General features: G+C 40.6%; 1 protein-coding gene across 6 annotated transcripts in view; it reads right to left on the reverse strand.

Moving 5' to 3' along the window:
- The window catches only part of ANKRD44 (ankyrin repeat domain 44), a 334,866-nt gene that overhangs the window by 15,470 nt on the left and 299,257 nt on the right, over window positions 1-20,139 (reverse strand). For all 6 annotated transcript variants that reach the window (XM_017538761.2, XM_017538760.2, XM_037742095.1 and 3 more), the window contains 4 exons: window positions 10,274-10,475; window positions 5,861-5,948; window positions 4,728-4,845; window positions 2,976-3,192 (listed from right to left, as the gene is read on the reverse strand). In XM_017538761.2, the coding sequence (XP_017394250.1) occupies window positions 2,976-3,192; window positions 4,728-4,845; window positions 5,861-5,948; window positions 10,274-10,475 (625 nt within the window). The remainder of the gene's footprint in view (window positions 1-2,975; window positions 3,193-4,727; window positions 4,846-5,860; window positions 5,949-10,273; window positions 10,476-20,139) is intronic.

Below are 20,139 nucleotides of genomic sequence, written 5' to 3' on the forward strand. Positions count from 1 at the left end.
ATCTTGACATCTGGTATTGTCTCCCAGGAAGAATGGTGATGGTTCCCCAGCCTGACTAAGCATTCCTTCATTACAGACCTGGTAAAAAACAAAACAAAACAAAACCCTCTCTGTGGTTCTCAGTTATAAGGTCAGAAGACATTGCCACTTGGCTTTGGAATACAGATTGTCCTGAAATTCTTCTTGGTTGAACTCAGTGCTAAATTAGTGAAAGTTCCCTTATGATCTACCTCAGAATGATGAAGATTGGACAATTTGAAGTATTAAAATACAAATCAAACCTTTCTTGTATCTAAAAAGAGAAAGGCAATATTGGTTTTAGACAGATTAAAAAGTATATGAAGTAATAAATATAAAAAGCTGGCAGAGGCCAGGCATGGTGGCTCACGCCTGTAATCGCAGCACTTTGGGAGGTCGAGGCGGGCAGATCACTTGAGGTCAGGAATTCAAGACCAGCCTGGCCAACACAGCAAAACCCCATCTCTACTAAAAATACACATACAAAAAGAAAAACTCCCAAAATTAGACAGGCATGGTGGTGCATGCCTGTAGTCCCAGCTATTCGGGAGGCTGAGGCAGAAGAATTGCTTGAACCCAGGAGGCAGAGGTTGTGGTTAGCTGAAATTGCACCACCAGCCTAGGTGACAGAGTAAGACTCCATCCCACAACCCCCACCCCCCAAACAAAGCTGGCAGCTTCAGGCAAGTTGTACTATTTAGCCTTCCAACTAACTACATGGAACCCTCATTCAAATAGTCACTGACACATCAACTCTTCCAAAGCATCTAGCTTAGGGTAGCATCCACACATAGCATTCCTTAAATGGGGACTATAGGAACCCCAATTTAGAAGTTTGTGCAGGTAGGACTGGAGATAACTGAGCTTCTTTCGATATTTCAAAGTGCCCAGTGAAAAGGAATCTGGGAAAATGGGAGCTTGAAACTCAGACCTGGACAAAGCCTGCACTGAAGGGTGACCTACTTAGGAGAGGACTGCTCCCCATCCCCTGCCTGTACCTGGAAAGGCCTAAGAACACAGACACCTCTCCCCCTGAACCTGGGGAGAGGTGTCTGTGTCAGGTTTGCCACCTGCCATGGTAATCAGCACTCCCACTGCATCCTTTGCCTCTTGTAGGTTCTCCAGTGCCAGAGAACTCCACAGCTTGACCCAGATGGGGGTCACCATTAGTAGGTAAACAAACAAACAAACAAACAAAAAACACAATCTTCTAATGGCAGCAAGGGAACAAAACTAAATTGAAGAAACAGAAAATTCAGCTTTTACTGGGGCAGAATGAATGAAAAAAAGAGGACTGTAATGAAAACACAGTGAGAGGTCTTAAATTGATATAATTAGAACACACACACAAAAACACCTTTCGTGGAACTATTAATAGTTTCTAAATTAAAATTTTAATTGACTAATTGAAATGTAAAAATAAAATTATAGAAGCAAAGTAAAAAATATATGGGAAAATATCCATATAATCTTAGGGGTAGGAGACCTTTTGAAGAAAGACTGGAAGCTTGGAAACCATAAAAAATCTGATAAGATTCAAGTATATAAAAGCTCAAAATGTCTACATGGAAAAAGACATCATAAACAAGGAAAATATTCATATTTCTAAGACATTCATATCATTAAACATTCATTATATCACATTCATATCACTAAGACAAGGTGCTCTTACAAGCATACAAGAAAAGATAAATAGTTCAATAGGAAAACAGTGAGCAATGGATGGAAAAAGTAATTTCCAGAAGAGGAAACACAAATAGGCAATACGTGTACTATTAGATAGGGAAATGCAAAAGGAAACAACAAGATACCCTTTTTTTGCCCCTTCAAATTGACAAAAATTTTAAAAGGTGTTATTCTGGGTTGGGAAGCGTGTGGAAAAACACTAACTTTTATACAAATGCTCGGTAAAATAATAAATTTTAATATCCTTTTTGGAAAATAATATGGTATAATTTATTAAAATTAAAAAATATACAAACTCCCTTACTCAATAATTTTATTTCTGGAAACTTATCTGACAGAATTTGTGGTACCATAATATGGACACACACATTGATACATTGTTCGCAATAGGAAAAAAACCAGTCTGAATGTCAATCCACAGAAACCTGGTTGAATAAATAATAAATGCTGGTATACATATTGATATGAAGTAATATACAACTATTACAAGATCAATCCATATTGACACATATTGATTTGTAAGAATGTCTGCAATATAATTTTAATTAAACACGAACAAAAACAGTTATAGAATGGTTGTTGTTATCCAGTTTCAAAAAACAGATACACATTTATTTGTAATTATTTATATCTCAAAGGAAAAATTATGAAAGATGCACACAGAATTACATTAGAAAGTAGGTTTGGAAATATTAAAGATTTTACCTCAGATACTTTAGTACTTTGGAATTGGTATAATTAGCATAAATTTTTAAATTAAAATAAGTGAAATACAAATTTTAAAATCTCCCAAATAGTAAGTATGACAAACTTAATGGGGAATATGAAACATAAAAAAGAAATACCAAAAGATGAATCATGCATCTATTAGTAATCAGTTGTGACAGGTTATTAAATCACATATATATATATATATATTTGGTTTTAGTCTTATTATTTTAATTCCTTGTGGGATCCCTGGTTATATTACATAGATCAGAAACTCTGAATAAAACTGGTCTTTTAAGCTTATCAGTTCTGATTACGAGTTATGTGTTAATGATTAACTAAAAGGGGAAAGTGAACTTTAGTCAATTAAGGCATTGCAGCAGCTATGGAGGGGTGAGAATCATTGAAAACAAACAAACAAAATATGCAAAAAAGGTATCTTGGGTGCAGAAAGATTAGAAACCGTGATTTGCAGAGTTATACAAGGCTCTCGCCTCCCCTGAGCTCACAGTGGTCATGGGGTAGGAAGTTTAATGGAATCAGTCAAATGATAAGCAACTTACCATTGTAACAAGCCCAGTGCAGTGGCGTGTAGCCTTGGTTATCTTTGAAACAACAGTCCTCCTCAGAAAGAGCCATTTGGAGAAGCTCACTCAGCCACGTGGCGTGGCCACGAGCAGCCGCATAGTGCAAGGGTGTCCTCCCTCTGGAATCTTTACAAAGAATTGACACTTCTTGTTCCAGCAGCATTTGCACACATTCCTCGTGTCCTGTCATAATCTGATACATTGCAATTAAAACACAAAACAAACCTCAGAAGACTCAGAAAGCAAAGCAATTGGCTCAGTGAGGCTGGGCTTAGATCAAGCGGACAGATGCCTGGGTCTTTAAGGCAGGCAGGCTCTGCCCTATTTCAAGGGCAGAAGACAGGACAACCTCAGCAAAATTTGTAACAGAAAGATCTGTGAACATCAGCATTTTCCAAACATTTCTTGCCTCTCCCAACAACCATGATAGATATAATGATATAGCGGTAAACATCAGTTTTAGAATCAGGAAGGTGTAAGTGAAATCTTGGCTCCCCTGTGACAGGTCGGTTTGCCTCTCCATGCCTCACTGTATTCACCTGTATATAACAATAGTAATAACACCTCCCAGGGTGTTGTGAGGACTGAGATAATAGATGCAAAGGCTCTCAGCCTGTTGTACAGCCCACAGGAAGCACCCAAGAAATAAAAACTATGATTGTGACAATGATCACATAGAGTTTTTCTTGTCTTCATTTACCACTGTGCTTGGTACCAGCCCAAAATAGCAATTTTATGATTTCTGTTGTATTCACTTAGTTTATTTGGCATGCTTTAAAAAAGAGTCCAGAGGATGCAAGTGGCTCAAGCCTCAATCCCAGCACTTTGGGAGGCGGAGGCAGGAGGATCACTTGAGCCCAGCAGTTCGAGAACCACCTGGCAACATGGTAAAACCTCATCTCTACAGAAAATACAAACATTAGCTGGGCATGCTGGCATGCACCTGTGGTCCCAGTTACTGGGGTAAGGCTGAAGTAGGAGGATTGCTTGAGCCTGGGAGGTCAAGGTTGCAGTGAGCTGTACTCTGGCCTGGGTGATAAGAGTGAGACCAAAACAAAAAAAAAAATAAAACAAAAAACACTTCAGCAAATGTGTGCAAATAATTGTGCACAGGAGACATACTTTGGCATTATTTGTAATGACAAACAATTAGAAATAGCATAACTACTTAAAACCAGGTAATCATTGGAATAAACTATGGAACCTGAACACAATGAGACATTAAAAATCATAATGCAGAAGAAAGTGACATGAAAAAAGGTCCTTGATAGACTAAGAGAAAAAAAGCAGATTCCAAATAATATCTTCAATATTCTCTCTTTTTAAAATTTAAAATGAATCTATATATAAAAAAAAGATTGGAGATAATATACACCAGAAAGTGGTTATCTCCAGGAGGTATGATTACTGGTGATTGTGATTTTCTTCTCTGGGCTTTAAAAAAATATTTTGCAAATTTTCTATAATACACATGTATTTTGTAGTCAGAAAGCAGAACCAATTTCACCAACAGTAGGAGATCATGCATCTATTATCACAATCTAACATAAAATCTTAAGAGCAAAATCTTCCACTATTTTGGAAGGATTTTATAATTTCTTTTTGACTGAATAAGGTTAATTGGTTATATTAGGAAACAACCTTTTTGCTAAAAATTCACAGAATGAAAAGAAAGAAAACAAGCTCATTTAAAAATTGCTTGATTAAAGCTGAGAAAGATGTACATACCCCTCTGTGTAAAGCTGTGCATCCTAGGATGTCAACAGTGTCTATGTTGGCATCCTTTTCAAGTAACAACGAAACAGCATCAATATGTCCATATGCGACCGCAAGCATCAGTGGTGTTCTAGGCAGAGAGATAAAGTAGGCTTTTAAAAAAGGAGATTAAAAAAATATTCATCACTACCAGTGGGAGGACATTCTCTTTTTCTCTCTCATTCTCTTCCTCTCTCATCTTGACAATTCCTTAACATTTTCTGAGTATCCCCAATTTGCTATATGCCATGCAGAACAAGCTATCCACCTCTGCTCTGATGGCCACATGGAATGTTGCTGGTGGAATGATCCCTAGGGATGAGGCAAGGGAAGCTTCCTTTTCAATATATTCATGTTAATCTCACCATTTTCAGACCTATGTAGCATTCACTAGATATCAAAGGCAGAGAGTATGTGTATGTAGAAGCCTCTCTTGCTTCCATCAGAGCAGCTCTACTTTGTAGCATTCTGTGTTGGACTTCTGCTAAAGATTTCATTTAAACAAAGCTTCTTTCCCTAAAGAAAAGTCTGACAAGTCTTAGGGAAAGAACAGAGTGTTGTGATGTGAGAGGAAGGTGAGATTCTGACTATGACACTAATTCACATGCGTGGGGCTAGTCACTGCTGACTTTTTGCTCTGCATTTCCTATTTATAAGAGAAGATTAGGCAGGGAATAAGCCAACAGAAGGAAATTACTTCAAAAAAACAAACTTGAGGAAGAAAAGACATCTGAAGAATTTTAATAATAGAGATAACCTCATGAGGTCTGTCTTACTTATTAATTAGAAAATGGCAATGGTGTAGTAGTTTCAGAAGAGAATAAAAATGGGTGGAAAGAGGGAACATAAATAAGAGCCAGGAAACATGGCCACAGCCCTTAAAAAGGTGATCCTTTTCATCAAGACATGCACACACCCACCCCTTCATGCTTTTCTTGGATATATGCACTGTAATATAAAGCCTCCTCATTAGTCCAGGGCACTTGCCCAAATACATTCCCCCAACTTCCCAGTTCTGCAGTCAGCCCTTGTAACAATCTAACAAACCAACCCAGTAGCTGTTGTGATTGAAATGTCAGCCCCAGGCCACGTGTGAGTGCACTTACTGTCCTTTGGCATCTTTCACATCCACCACCTCCGGGTTGTCTGCAATTTCTAGTAACAGCCGTAAACACAGGGTGTGACCATTAATTACTGAAAAAGAAAATAGTGGACATTCTTTTAATGGAACAACACTACACATATCTCTACCAAGTGATTTTATTTATTTATTTATTGAGATGGAGTCTCCCTCTGTCACCCAGGCTGGAGTGCAGTGGTGTGATATCATCTCACTGCAACCTCCATCTCCTGGGATCAAGCGATTCTCCTGCCTTGGCCTGCAGAGTAGCTAGGATTACAGGCATGCACCACCATGTCCAGTTAATTTTTGCATTTTTAGTAGAGACAGGGTTTCACCATGTTTGCCAAACTGGTCTCAAACTCCTAGCCTCAGGTGATCTGCCTGCCTCAGCCTCCCAAAGCGCTGGTCTTACAGGCATGAGCCACCAAGTGACTTATTCTGAGATGGTATCATGCTCTGTCGCTCAGGCTGGCTGGAGTGAAATGGCATGATCTCGGCTCACTGCAACCTCTGCCTCCCGAGTTCAAGCGATTCTTCTGCCTCAGCCTTCTGGGTAGCTGGGATTACAGGCATGCGCCACCACATCTGCTAATTTTTGTATTTTTAGTAGAGATGGGGTTTCACCGTATTGCCTAGGATGGTCTTGAACTCCTGGGCCCAATCGATTCGTCCTCCTTGGCCTCCCAAAGTGCTGGGATTACAGGCATGAGCTACCGCGCCCACATTTGTTTGGACTTCAAATCAGTGGTTTTCTATTGTTGCCGCTGGATTCCCCCTAGAAGGGCGCTTTGATCCCCACCTCCTTTTCTAGTTCCTGTGTTGAGGGCTTTTTTACACTTGAGGTCCTTTCTTATCTCCGGTTATGGGACTAATAATCTCTCCCCACTAGTCAGCTCCCCTTTTTGTTCCTCTGAGTCACCCAATTCTATATAATCATCCCATGTTCACCCTGCCTCCAGCCCTTCTAAAAAGAAGGAAGAAGGAAGTGAAGAGAGTGGAAGGAGATGAGGGGAGCCGCAGCAGGATGGAGGAGGAGGGAGGGGAGGAGGAAGGGGAGGAAGGAGAGAAGTGGAGGAGAGATGGGAGGGCGGAAGGGAAGTGAGTAGGGAGCTGGGGCTGCCTCTTCTCCCAGGTCGTTTTACATTCTGAAGTAGATATTACTGCAGCAGCTCTGAATGATGAGTCGTGGCAGAAAACAAAACCTCACGCTGGTAGGGTGTGCAGGCTCCATCCGCTCACTGCTGAGTGATGGTCCCTCTGCCCCGCGGTCCCCAAACCACAGCTCGCGCTTTCTCTGCCTTCTCAGGGGTCCTCGTGCCTGGGCCAGGTGTGACTGGGCTCCCTGGGAGCCCTTTCCTAGGCAGGCCAGGTCTCCCCTGCCCCTCCTCGCCCAGCGGACTGAGTGGGGGCCCATGTGGGCAGGAAATGTGGCACCCACACGGGGTGGGGCCGGCTGGGGCGGGAGCACAGGGAGCGCCTGTGCGCACCAACACCAGGCTGCTTTAGAAAGCTGTGGTCCCACAGGGGCTGGGAAGCAAACCTGTGACGATAACCCCGGGGTAAGCTGCTTTCCGCCAGGCTGTTGAATGGAAACCAAAGCCTTACAACAGGCATGGCTTCCCACTTAGGGAGTAAGATGAGAGCAACTGTGGTTAAAATTCCAAACGTGACCTCTCGTCTCTCCAACAATGAGAAGGCCGCGAAGTGCATTGCATTTGCCGCGTTACGGATGTGGAGAGACAAGGGAATAGATGCCGCTATGTGAGGTTGATAAAGGCTCTCCTAAGAGCTGCATTTTGCAGACCTTTTATTCGCTTGCCAGCCATGAGAGAATGCTAATTTAACAATGACACATTTTTTTCAGGAACAATACGTACATATTAGAATTAGCCTGCATTCATCAAGAGCACTCAAATGAACTACAGGAATAATGCACACATTTTGTAGACCATTGCATTCAGCTTATTCTCAGCAACAGTCCATTTATGTATCTCGGGAGGACATTCTGCGGATTGGAGTACAGGTAATACGTGGTTACTGTGGTTGCTGCTGCTGCTATGTTTTTTGTTCTTACAATTACACTAAATCTGCTACCATTGGTGAAATAGGCAAGAAGTTTAATGTATGGCTAAAAGGAAATGACTAGCAAAGGACTGACAGCTAAATACTACGGACGGCAGGTTCATGAAGATGGAAAAACAGCATATTTTGACTGGTTCCTCTTTCTGTAGCAATTTAATACTACAAATAGTCATAATAGTTCAAGTGACATTTGATTTTTGGCTAAACATAAGAAGATAAAAATTATCTAACTTCATATCACTCACTTTCAGCAAAACAGTTTCCAGAGTTGAGCTTTTTGTTTGTTTATTTTGTACAGTAGCTTTCTAGACTTAGGTAATCGGCCTCAAATAAGGTTTTTTTTTTTTTTTTTTTTTTTAAAGACAGAGCCTCGCTCTGCTACCCAAGCTGAAGTGCAGTGGCGTAATCTCGGCTCACTACAACCACCGCCTCCTGGGTGCAAGCGATTCTCCTGCCCCAGCCTCCCAAGTAGCTGGGACTGCAGATGTGCGCTACCATGCCCAGCTAATTTTTGTATTTTTATTAGAGATGGGGTTTCACCTTGTTGGCCAGGCTGGTCTCAAAATCCTGACCTCAGGTGATCCACCCACCTCGGCCTTCCAAAGTGCTGGGAATGTAAATTTACCAGCCCCTCAAGTAAATTTACATTCCCCTGAAGTTTGTAGCCAAACTTAAATTCTCATTGGCTTCCTACACACTACATTTTTTTTTTCCAAATTGCCTTCTAGCAAAAAGATGCTAATATCTTTAGCTCTGCTGTCAAATCCAGCTTTGTCTCAGACTAGCTCAGCCTCTCCCTGGCTATGAGTGACAACCATTTTTCACACAACTCAGACTACAACTGTCACTGCAACTACTGTGCCAAAACCTCTAATACTCATCCTTGCTTTTGCTCCTCGAGGATTTGAAACTCAAAATATCAACTCTCAAGAGAGTTGAAAAAGGTTTTGGGTAAGCAGATCCTCAAAGCACAGGCTAAAGCTTCTGCACAGTAGACATTTTGTGAACCGTCCAGTGACAGTCTCTTTTTAATGAATGACAGGAGGAAAATCCAAATTGAGTGAGTCTTCTTGACCACTAGGGGGCTTCATTGGACCACAACCCATATCACACCAGCAAAAGAGTGACAATAATTGTTCTTCACTGCTTACCTGTTTATAAGGGCAATTTTTCACAATCGAAGTAGGCCCTTTGTACTTGTGAGGAATTATATAATAATGAAAATCGGATGCTTCTCTTAATAATAGGCAACTAGTCTTTAAAAAAGGAGGACAACATTTGAATTTCATAATAATAGCAAGAATGGCTGGGGAGAAAAAGACTAAATGGGATGAGAAATAAGAATTTATAATCCAACCATGCCAACCATTACTAACCTAATGGCTAACTTCTTTTTCCAGCAGTAATCATTTCCAGGGAAGTAGACAACAATCAGGTTTTTTCAATCTCTGTATTGTTTTTCTTCAGTGGCTTGGAAATTCAGGGATGTAGATGGAAATAGTTCTACAAGGTCTAACATTCTGAGAAAATTTTCCCAAGTAACAAGAATCATAAAATCTTTTGAAAAACTGTCTTCACTTATTTGCTTCCTCAATACACCCATTTCACCATGTAAGACAGTTATTTCTCTTTATAAGATGTTACCTAATACCCTAATCAATGGCTGATATCATTGGATTTCCTGAGTCCAAAGGTATCTATGCCTTAGCTGAGCTAGATTCTTCCATATTACCTTTATGTCTGTATATGTATCTAGAAGTGTCTTGACACAGTTTTTCATGGGCATGGGAGAAAAATCCCAGAAAAGGCAAATGATTTTCTTTTTGATATGTATGTGTACTTTTAAAGTGTCTTGACTTTTACATCCATGTGAAAAAAAGCTAAGAAACATCATTTGGGCTGGCAGAACGATGTGCCGATTAGATTGCTGCCTTATGATTCCTTATAAGAAATAGCCCTACTGTTGGTTTTATGCTTTAAAATGCTGTTTGATTTTGATATGTTTTGTTCTATGTAACTTATTCTGAAGATTGCATTGCACCTTGTCCTTTGTTTAGAATGTTTTGTGGTAGCTTTTAGCCAAAGGTTCTGAACTCTCTTTTGAGTTAAGGCCAGAGCACCAGAAGCAGAGAACACCAATCATCTCCAAGACGACAGCAAGTCAAAAGCATTTTGGAAGTGGGGAAGTATGTCTGATGTGGAAAGAAAATTGATATCTTAAAACCTGGGATGAAAGAAGATGCTACTTACCTTCTATCAAAATTTACCAAACAAGCCACAAAACTAGAGTAACCAGGTCCTTGATAAGACCCACCTGAGGCATGAAGTGGGGTTCTTTTGGTTACATTGTCTTTCACAAAGATGGATGCGCCCTGATTGATAAGTGCTTCCACACATTCTGTGTGTCCTTTAAAGGCAGCCAGATCCAGAGCAGTGCGGCCTTTCTCATCCCTGATGTCCAGGTCCACCAGCGACTGCAGAAGGACTTCCAATGCTTGATGATGGCCATTGTAGGCCTGCAAAGAAGAAACCAACAGCTTCCATGCTTGCTCGCTCACCTCAAATCCTGCCACAATCCACAGGAGGGGCTGGGCTTCCTGGGCCACAAATAGAGACCACTCCCAAGAGCACATAAGAAAAACACTTGGGATAATTATTAAAACACAGGCAAGCTAGAGAGTTAGACTGCAACACTATAATGCACAAACCTCACAGTTCCATATGAGTTTCTTTGTGTTCTTTCTCTTTTGTCACATAATTTGCTCCAAAGGCACTAAATGTATTAATGTATTCTTAGATTTGTATCTACTGATCGTCTAATATAAACTAACAGCTGAATAAATTACTGTATTCTTTTATCTGTCAGTTCAGTCCTAAACATATTGGTATAATCAGAATTTTTTTTCCTGGAGTCTTTTCTGTTCACAAACCTGGAGAAAAAAATTGCTAAAATCATTGTGGACTTTGAGATACAACAGAGGCATATAGACATTCTGTTATAGGCCAACTCTTTACTAATTTCTAACTGTGTGACCTTAGGTGAATTTCTTTCTTTCTTTCTTTCTTTGTTTTTTTTTTTTTTTTTTTTTTTTTTTTTTTTTTTTTTTTTTTTTTTTTTTNTTTTGAGATAAAGTCTCACTCTGTCACCCAGGCTAGAATGCAGTGGTGCAATCTCAGCTTACTGCAGCCTCCGCCTCCTAGGTTCAAGCAATTCTCTGCCTCAGCCTCCTGAGTAGCTGGGATTACAGGTGCCACCATGCCTGGCTAATTTTTGTATTTTTAGTACAGATGGGGTTTCACCCTCTTGGCTAGGTTGGTCTTGAACTGACCTACCACCCTCCTTGGCCTCCCAAAGTGCTGGGATTACAGGCATGAGCCACCGCACCCGGCCAGGTGAGTTTCTTAATTTCACTTAGAGTTTGTGTCTTCATTTATAAGATGAGATCAACCAAAGCTACCTCCCAACATTGCTGTAAAGATGAAACTGCATAGGCTTTGCATATTATCTTGCATATAGCTAGTGCTTCTTTTCTCCTTTATTTCTTCCCTTGATTATAATGAAAAATATTACATTATAGAAACAATTATGGAAATATATTCCATGTAGCAGCACCAAGTTTAGACCTTTTATGAGGTCCTATGCTATGTTAAGATTAAGAGGCTTGTCCGGTCTCATGCTTGTAATCCCAGCACTTTGGGAGGCTGAGGCAAGTGGATTACTTGAGGTCAGGCATTTGAGACCAGCCTTGCCAATATGGTAAAACCTCGTCTCTACTAAAAATACAAAAATTAGATGGGCATGGTGGCAGGTGCCTGTAATCCCAGCTACTTGGAGGCTGAGGCAGGAGAATTGCTTGAACCTAAGATGGAGGTTGCAGTGAGCTGATAACACACCACTGCACTCCAGCCTGAGTGACAGGACGAGACTCTGTCTCAAAAAAGAAGGCTTTATACCACCAAAAACCAAAACTGAAAGTCTGAAAGATAATTTTTAATCAGTCTATAAGTTAAAAAATGTATTACCCACCCTCCCCACCTCTTCACACACAGGCAAAGCACACTGAAAATAAGAGAAGGGAGCTAAGGTTATACAAGGTGAAAATGGGCATGGGGGTATGGTCAAGAGCAGTTGAGAAAACTGTTTATTGAGGCCTCACTCTGAAACCAAAGATGATAGTTTAAGAGAACATTTTGAGAAATGGGACACACTCACAGGTTGTGTGGTAATGAAAGACCCCCAAACAAGGCGCTCCAGGGGCTTTGGTTTTATGACTTACTCTTGTATTGAAGAGGTGGATGCTCAACCACATAGGGTTGAGGAGCATGCAGTGGAACCAGAGAGCTGTTTCTAGGGAGGATTCTGCAAAGCCTGCTACCCATCTAACAGTGAAGGAAATTTTTGTTGGTGGTTATTCAAGAAGATATAGAGGAATAGAATTTGAGAGATGACTTAAAAAAGTATGGCAAGATTGCAATCACAGAAGCTATGGAAGACTAGCAGAATGGAAAAAAGAGAGGATTTGCTTTTGTAACTTTTGATGATCATGCTACAGCTGATAAAACTGTAATTCGGAAATACCACAACATTAATGGGCATAACTGTGAAGTGAAAAAGGCCCACTCTAGATGAGAGATGCGGTCTGCTGAATTGCGAAGAGCTTATAGAGGTGGATCTGGCAATTTTACGGGTGGTGGAGGAAACTTTGGAGGTGGAGGAAGTAATTTTGGCTTTAGTAGAAACTTTGGTGGAAGAAAAGGGCTATCTAAGGTGGTGGAGGTGGTGGCAGCAGAGATAGTTATGGAGGAGGTGATGGTGGATGTAATGGATTTGGAGGTGATAGTGACACCTATGATGGCGGTCCTGGTTCTAGTGATAGAGGGGGCTACAGTGGTGGTGGACCAGGATATGGAAATCAAGGTGGTGGATATGGTAGTGGAAGACATGATGGTTACAATGAAGGAAGTAACTCGGGCAGTGGTAACTGTGGTGGTGGCAGGAACAATAATTATTCTGGAAATTATAGTGGACAACAGCAATCAAATTTTGGATTAATGAAAGGGGGTGGTTTTGGTGGAAGTAGCTCAGGTAGTCCCTATGGTGGTGGTTATGGATCTGAGGGAGGAAGTAGTGGATAAGGTAGCAGAAGTTTCTAAAAACAGCAGAAAGGGGCTACAGTTTTTAGCAGGAGAGAGAGCGAGGAGTTGTCAGGAGAGCTGCAGGTTACTTTGAGACAATCATCCTAAATGCATTAGAGGAACGGTAAAAATCTGCCACAGAAGGAATGATCATCCATAGTCAGAAAAGATACTGCAGCTTAAACAGGAAACCCTTCTGTGCAGGACTGCCACTGCCACAGTTTGCAAAAAGTGTAGCTATTAATTAATGCAATGTAGTGCCATTTAGATGTATATTCCTGAAGTCTTTCATCTGTTGTAGCTTTATCTTTTTGTTTTCATTACATCAGTTATATTGTCCTGTAAACTGGGGTAGTGGTACAAGGAATAAAATATTAAGGCATTTTTAACTTTCAATATTTGTGTAATTCAGTTTTTCTATATTTTAGTATAAAAACTTAAAATGCAGTTTTGAAGGTGTTTCCTTGTGAGTTAACAAGTAAAGAAGATCACTACTAATTACTATTTTGTATGAATTTTGTTAAAGTTAACTGTAAAGAACAATTGTGACTTACGGTTTAAAGGGAACCTACTCTCCCCATTTCCAAACCATGATCTGAATGGGCATTGACAAGCGGAGGGAATAGATATTTGTATGTTTGCAATGTGTGCTTTAGATATAGGAGTGGGTATTTAAATTGGCATATTTGTGAATTTAATAGCATTAAGAACACCTTCAAATGAAAAACAAAAACTCAGAATTAAAAAAAAAAAATAGAGAGGAAAAGCCTGACTCCAGTGTCTTCAGCAACCAAAGTCTCCTCTTATGTCACCTGTGCTTTTTATTTTTCTACTGCAGCTATTACTCAAGACATAATTTGTTAGAAAAAAGGCTTGGCACAGACAAAAGACTAATTTCCTTAGATATAAAGAAGTCTTGGAAACCATTTTTAAAAACTAGGAAAATATGCAAAAGGCATGAAAAGGCAGTTCATAGAAAAAGAAATATAAAACATCAATAAATCTGTGAAGAAATATGTAAATTTTTAAAGTACCATTTTTCAACTACCAGATTGGCAATGATTAAAGTTTGGTCACACCCAGTATTAGGTAGGACACTGAAAAAAGCAATCATATTCTCTGTTGGTGAGAGTATAGTTTGGTGCGACATTTGTGGTTTAACAAAATCTATCAAACTTTTTAAAAAGAGAAACGAAGTTGCAAACAGTACTTAAAGTATGACCTCATTTATAAACAAAGCAAATATATAATATATATACAAACATACATATATATACTTCTATATTCATAAAAGATTTGTAGAAAGATACAAAAGAAGTATCAATGATAGTTATTGCTAGAACCAGGAGGTAGAGTAATAAATGCATGGACTTATTTTACCTTACCTTTTAAAATATGGTTTGAATGTTTCTTCCTATGTGTTAACAATGACAATAACAAAAACTAGATTGGAAAGGAAACATAGGAATTAAGAGTACTGATACATTAAAAAAATTTTTCTCATTACATTATTTTTGTGAATGATTTTTGGTTATTATGTTACATATTAAACCTACATATCATTTATAACATGTGGTATAACAACTCATGCTGATGAATCCCAAATTCATATCCCAGACCCTTCTCCCTTGACTTCTCAACTTGTATGTCCAGTTGCCTATTGATGTTCCCCCTTGAATGTCTAATAGGCATCATCTCAAACCAAAATTTTCTTCCCAAAACTTGCTCCATCTGCAGCCTTTACCATCTCAGTAAATGGCAACTTTCTTCTTCTAGTTGTTCAGGCTCCAAACCTTACAGTTGTCTTTGTCTTCCCTCCTATTAAACCCAGAGCTATAGCCCTGAACAAGGAAGGGGTCTGGGATAATAGGGCCAGTAGGTGCTGAAAAATAGCCCTTCCCCCCTTCCTTGCTGCCCTAGTACAGGGAAGTGTCTGCTGAAAGCAAGGGACACACTTGCTAACTCCCATGGAGCTGTCATTAGGTTCTCAGGCATCCGCCAGGAATCTGGCCTAATTCTCACAAAGTGCTGTGTCAGTGCCACTTTCAGGGCACCATTATCTCTATTCTTTTTTTAAAATACATCCAGAATCTGTCCACTTCTCGCTGTGTCATCAACCTGTTTTGCCAGGATTACACCAAAAGCTTCCCTTCCTATCCTTGTCCCCCAGCAATCTGTTATTAATGCAACCATTAGGTGAAATCTTGTAAACTAAGCTGGATCACATTACTCCTTGCTTAAAAAACTAGCCTGTGACGTCTTCCTTCACTGATACCAACATCCAAAACTTTCCATGACCAATCAGGCCCCCAGAATCTGGCCTCCCGCTATCCTCACTTCAGTATGTCCCCTCACTCACTCTGTTCCAGCTGCAAGTTAAACAACTGTACATCCCCCTCTGGGCCACTGCATCTGTGCTTTCTGCCCTCTCTGCCTGGAAAGCTCTTCCAGTAACTCCGCTCAAATATCACCTAATCAGGGGGGCGTCCCAGAGCAGCCCATGTAAAATATAAAATAGGCTCTGTCCTCCACTTCACACATATTCCCAGACACTCTCCACCCTACTTATCCTGCTCTCTTCTGCTTCAGAGCACAAAACAGATATCAATGGATATCTATTGATTTGCTTATTGTCTATGATTGAAGTGACTTGATGTGGGTTGTTCCTGCTGTATTCTAGAATCATGCCTGTACACAGTAGACACTCAATACTTATTTAATGAATAAAAGAATGAATATGATGACTACTATATTTATTACTATTTGTGGTAGAAACATATTTTTAAAATAGTAATTATTTTTTGAGGGCTTTTTATGTTTTGGGCACTGTTTTGAACATTTTAGCATAAATCTCAAACATCCTTTCTTATAGATGAAAACCCAAAACAAGCAATGTTAATTAACTTGTGCAAGATCACTTAGTACGTGACAAAGTCAGGATTCTGAACCCAGAGTCTGTCACTACTAAAACTCATGCTTTTAGGCACCATCTTACAATTTTCCCCAGTAATTCCATTTAGTTGACTTCCAAACAAAATACTCTTGTCTCTATGTGGAGTAGAGATTAAATAATGCGACAGAGTTGAATAACAGATAATGAATCAGAAGCCTAAACCCTTTCTATAGAAGGCGCAACACAGAAATGCAGTGGCTTGGGCGGCACTATGGAGCAAGAAGGTATGCTTCTGGCCTGACCTTTAGACTCTTGCTCTTTTACTATACACACTGCCTGGCATGAGACAGGAGAACACATTTCTAAAATAAATTGCTAATAGATATGTCTAAATTTTTGATCCTTGTTATGCAAACCATAGCTGCACAGGATAGTAAGCCTCTATTCTAACCTAAAATCCGAAGCAATTGCTAAATTTGATGAGCACTTGCTGTGTGTCAGGCAATACTGGGCACGCATTGCCTCATTGAATTCTCAAAACAACCCATGCTTTGGCTGCTTCTGTTACTCCTAATTTGCCCAGGATGACACAGAAGGGCAGAGATGATACCCAGCTCTCCCATGGTTACACAGCCTAATGTGGAGGAACTGGGTTTCAAAGGTGGACCAGATTGACTCCCAGAGCCCAAGGGGTGAGGCTTTTCACTAGTGAATATGGAAAGGGTGCACCATGGCCATAAGGTATATGTTTCCTTAACCTTTTATTATGGGAAATTCCAAACATAAAGAACAGAGAATAGTATAATGAATTGCTATATACCTTTCCTGCAGTTTTGGTCAGGGCACAGGCAATTTTTTTTTAAGCCAGAATCTCACTCTGTCACTCAGGCTGGAGTGCAATGGCACCATCTCAGCTCACTGCAGCCTCCACCTCCTGGGTCCAAGTGATTCTCCTGTCTCAGCCTCCCCAGTAGATGGGATTACAGGTGCACACTACCATGCCCAGCTAATTTTTTAAATGTTTTTATTTTTAGTAGAGATGGGGTTTCACCATGTTGGCCAGGTTGGTCTGAAACTTCTGGCTTCAAGTGATCTGCCTGCCTTGCCCTCCTGAAGTTCTGGAATTACAGACATGAGCCACCACGCCCAGCTGCACAGGTGATTTTAAGCCAACTCAGGAGCACTTCGTGTAAAGCTTGAGGTAAGAGGGGTGCCTACATCAGTGTGCGTCTCAGGCTGCAGCACTTGATCCTAGGCTTGAGTCTGTCACTTAAACTTGGACTTAACTTGCTTAAGTTAAAGAGACCCAATACTAAAATAGAATGGAGCGAACCCTGCTGGCAATTAGGAAAGCTTTAAAATTTCAACCCATACTTTCTTCTATACCAGTTATTTAAAAACACTCTTCAGACAGAATGATGGAGAGGCCAGACTTATCTATAGCAGGGGTGTCCAATCTTTTGGCTTCCCTGGGCCACACTGGAAGAATTGTCTTGGGCCACACATAAAATACACTAACACTAATGATAGCTGATGAGCTAAAAAAAAAAAAAAAAAGAACCTCATCATGTTTTAAGAAAGTTTACAAATTTGTCTTAGGCCCCATTCAAAGCCATCCTGGGCCACATGCGGCACTTGGGCCAGGGGTTGGACAAGTGTGATCTGTAGTTTGCTTTGTTTCTTTAATCTAATTTGTAGCTCCTGAATTTTACTATGCATAAAGTATAGTCTTCATTAGAAATATTAAACATTTTAAATTGTTTTAAGCAATACCTTTAAAAATCCTTATTAGGTAACAAATATTTCTTAAACAAGATTAATTTCTCTAGACCTTGTAAGATAGGAACTAAAGACAATGAGGAGAAAGAATTGGGATCTCAACAGAGTCCATGAGAACAATGGATCTGTCTGGAAATCTTGACAGCTGGAGCCTTTCATTTGCATAACACTGTTTCTTAATTTAATTTTTTCAAGTAGATGAAAGGCTTACGAAATTCATTGGGCTAATAACCCTGGAGATTTGAGTCATTCAGCTGGGAAACAGTAACTCAAGGCAGGTTGGGTTTCTTGTGGCAGTCAGGGTTTGGGGGGCATCTGGTTCCATTACACTGCTAGAGCTCTTCCACCTAAGAAATTATGTGCCTTGGGTTTTATTATGTGCTACTGAGGTCCCTAGAGAGGGTAATGGGCATACTTTTGGGGTCCTTGAAGCAAATAATTTTCTAAAGTGTTAGTTTTTAGAGAGAAAGAAGAAAATAATTTTAGAAGGAATCCACCGTAATCACCCTGGTCAAAGTCATGGTCATCATCTGTAGCCTGGTTTGCCTTGCTTCTGCTTTTGTTCCCTTGCAATTTTGACTCAACAGAGAAACCAAAGAGATCCTTTTGAAACAAAAGTCATATCATGTCAATCTGTTTCCTCAAAACCCTCCTAATAGTTTCCTATTTTGTTCAGAGTGGAAGTCCCTGTGATTACCTGGCTCCCTCCACAACATGTGAGGCATCACCCCCAGCTACTCTCTCCTCTCCACTCTGCTCCAGCCACAGTGGCTTCTTTCCTGTTCTATGGACATGCCAAGCATGTGCTCCCCCAGTGACTTTGCACTTCTGCCCAAAACACTCCTCTGTCAGATATCAATATGCGTAGCTCTTAAGGTCTCTGTACAAATATGAGATTCTATGCTACGTAAAGTAGCACCCTGCCAGGTGCAGCAGCTCATGCCTGCAATCCCAGCTCCTCAGGAGGTTCAGACAGGAGGATCACTTGAACCCTGGAGTTTGAGACCAGCCTGGGCAATGTAGTGAGACTCCACCTCTTAAATAAATAAATAAATAAGCACCTTGTTTACCACTTCAACACCTTCTATCTCCCTGATCCCATTTTACTTTCTCTGCAGCACTTATTACCATCTGTCATGTGAGATATTTCCTTGCCTGTTGTCTCCCTAGACTGGATACTCTGCAAGGGCAGAGGTGGGGTTTTGTTCACTGCAATATCTCCAGCTACTCAAACAGTGCTTGGCACTATTCACAGTCAGCGTATGTTGGATGAAAGAATGACGTTAATAATGATGTTATATGATGTTAGTAGTGATAATGAAGAAGCCAGCTCATGGCACATATGTGCCAGGCACTGTTCTAATTGTGTTGCATCCATTAACTCATGCCATCTCCACAATGGCCCTATATTGAGGTACTGCTATTCGCATATCATGGGTAGGGACACTGAGACACAACGGGTAAGGTATTTGGTTAAGATCACATGATAAACAATTAAATAAATTAGCAAGTTGGAAAGGGTCTTTGAGATGCTTAACTAACAGCTTTCCTTTAACTTACAGATGGGGAAACCATGTCCAGGTGAGTTGCTAGTGAAAAGAATGGCAGCTGGGATCTCCACTTGATGTATCTTTCCTGGGCCTCTGTCAGCTGCAGAACCACCAAAGCCCACCTCTTTTAAATGCTATCACCACCCTGTCTTTATACAACCAGCAACCCATAGAGTTTGGCAGAGTATACAATAAGCACTCAACAAATACACTGTGGATAAAAAGAAGAATGAGAGACTATAGTTTTTGGAAGCCAAGAAACTCTTCTCAGATGAGTAGCAGGCTTGGCAATGCAGTCAAACCCACTTTTCTAGGGCCTGAGACTTCTATCTGAGATAACCCTCCACAAAGTACTCTCCAGGGGCCTTAGTGCTATGTTTGTGAGTGCTCAGCGTTGGGGTGACTTCCCCAGGCAGGGGGGCAGGGATTCTAGCACGCAACCTGTACTAAGGGCCAACTGGCATGCAGCTTTATATGTAAAAATATTCCACTATTCACCCACCTTTTCCACAGTAAGGCCATCTCTGGGAACAAAGACTGATGCACAGTTTACCCTGATTTCACTGGACTCAAAATGCATGTGTGTATGAGTATGTAGGGGCTGTGTTGGTGGGTGTCAGAGGATGTGTGAGTGGGTATCAGCAGGTGTGCTGTATGTGGGGAGACAGGAAGTGAAGGGAGGGCTCCACACATACAATCACCTCTAGATACTCCCAGTCCTTGTGTGATGGCCTTGTCTCCTCTCTCCTTGCCTGAACTCCTCTGTATGTCGATTAATAAAACACTCCTCTCTTCTCCCCAAAATCTTCATGTCAATTTTTC

This window comes from Cebus imitator, unplaced genomic scaffold (genome assembly GCF_001604975.1).
Source record: "Cebus imitator isolate Cc_AM_T3 unplaced genomic scaffold, Cebus_imitator-1.0 Scaffold113, whole genome shotgun sequence".
Taxonomy (NCBI): Eukaryota; Metazoa; Chordata; class Mammalia; order Primates; family Cebidae; genus Cebus; species Cebus imitator.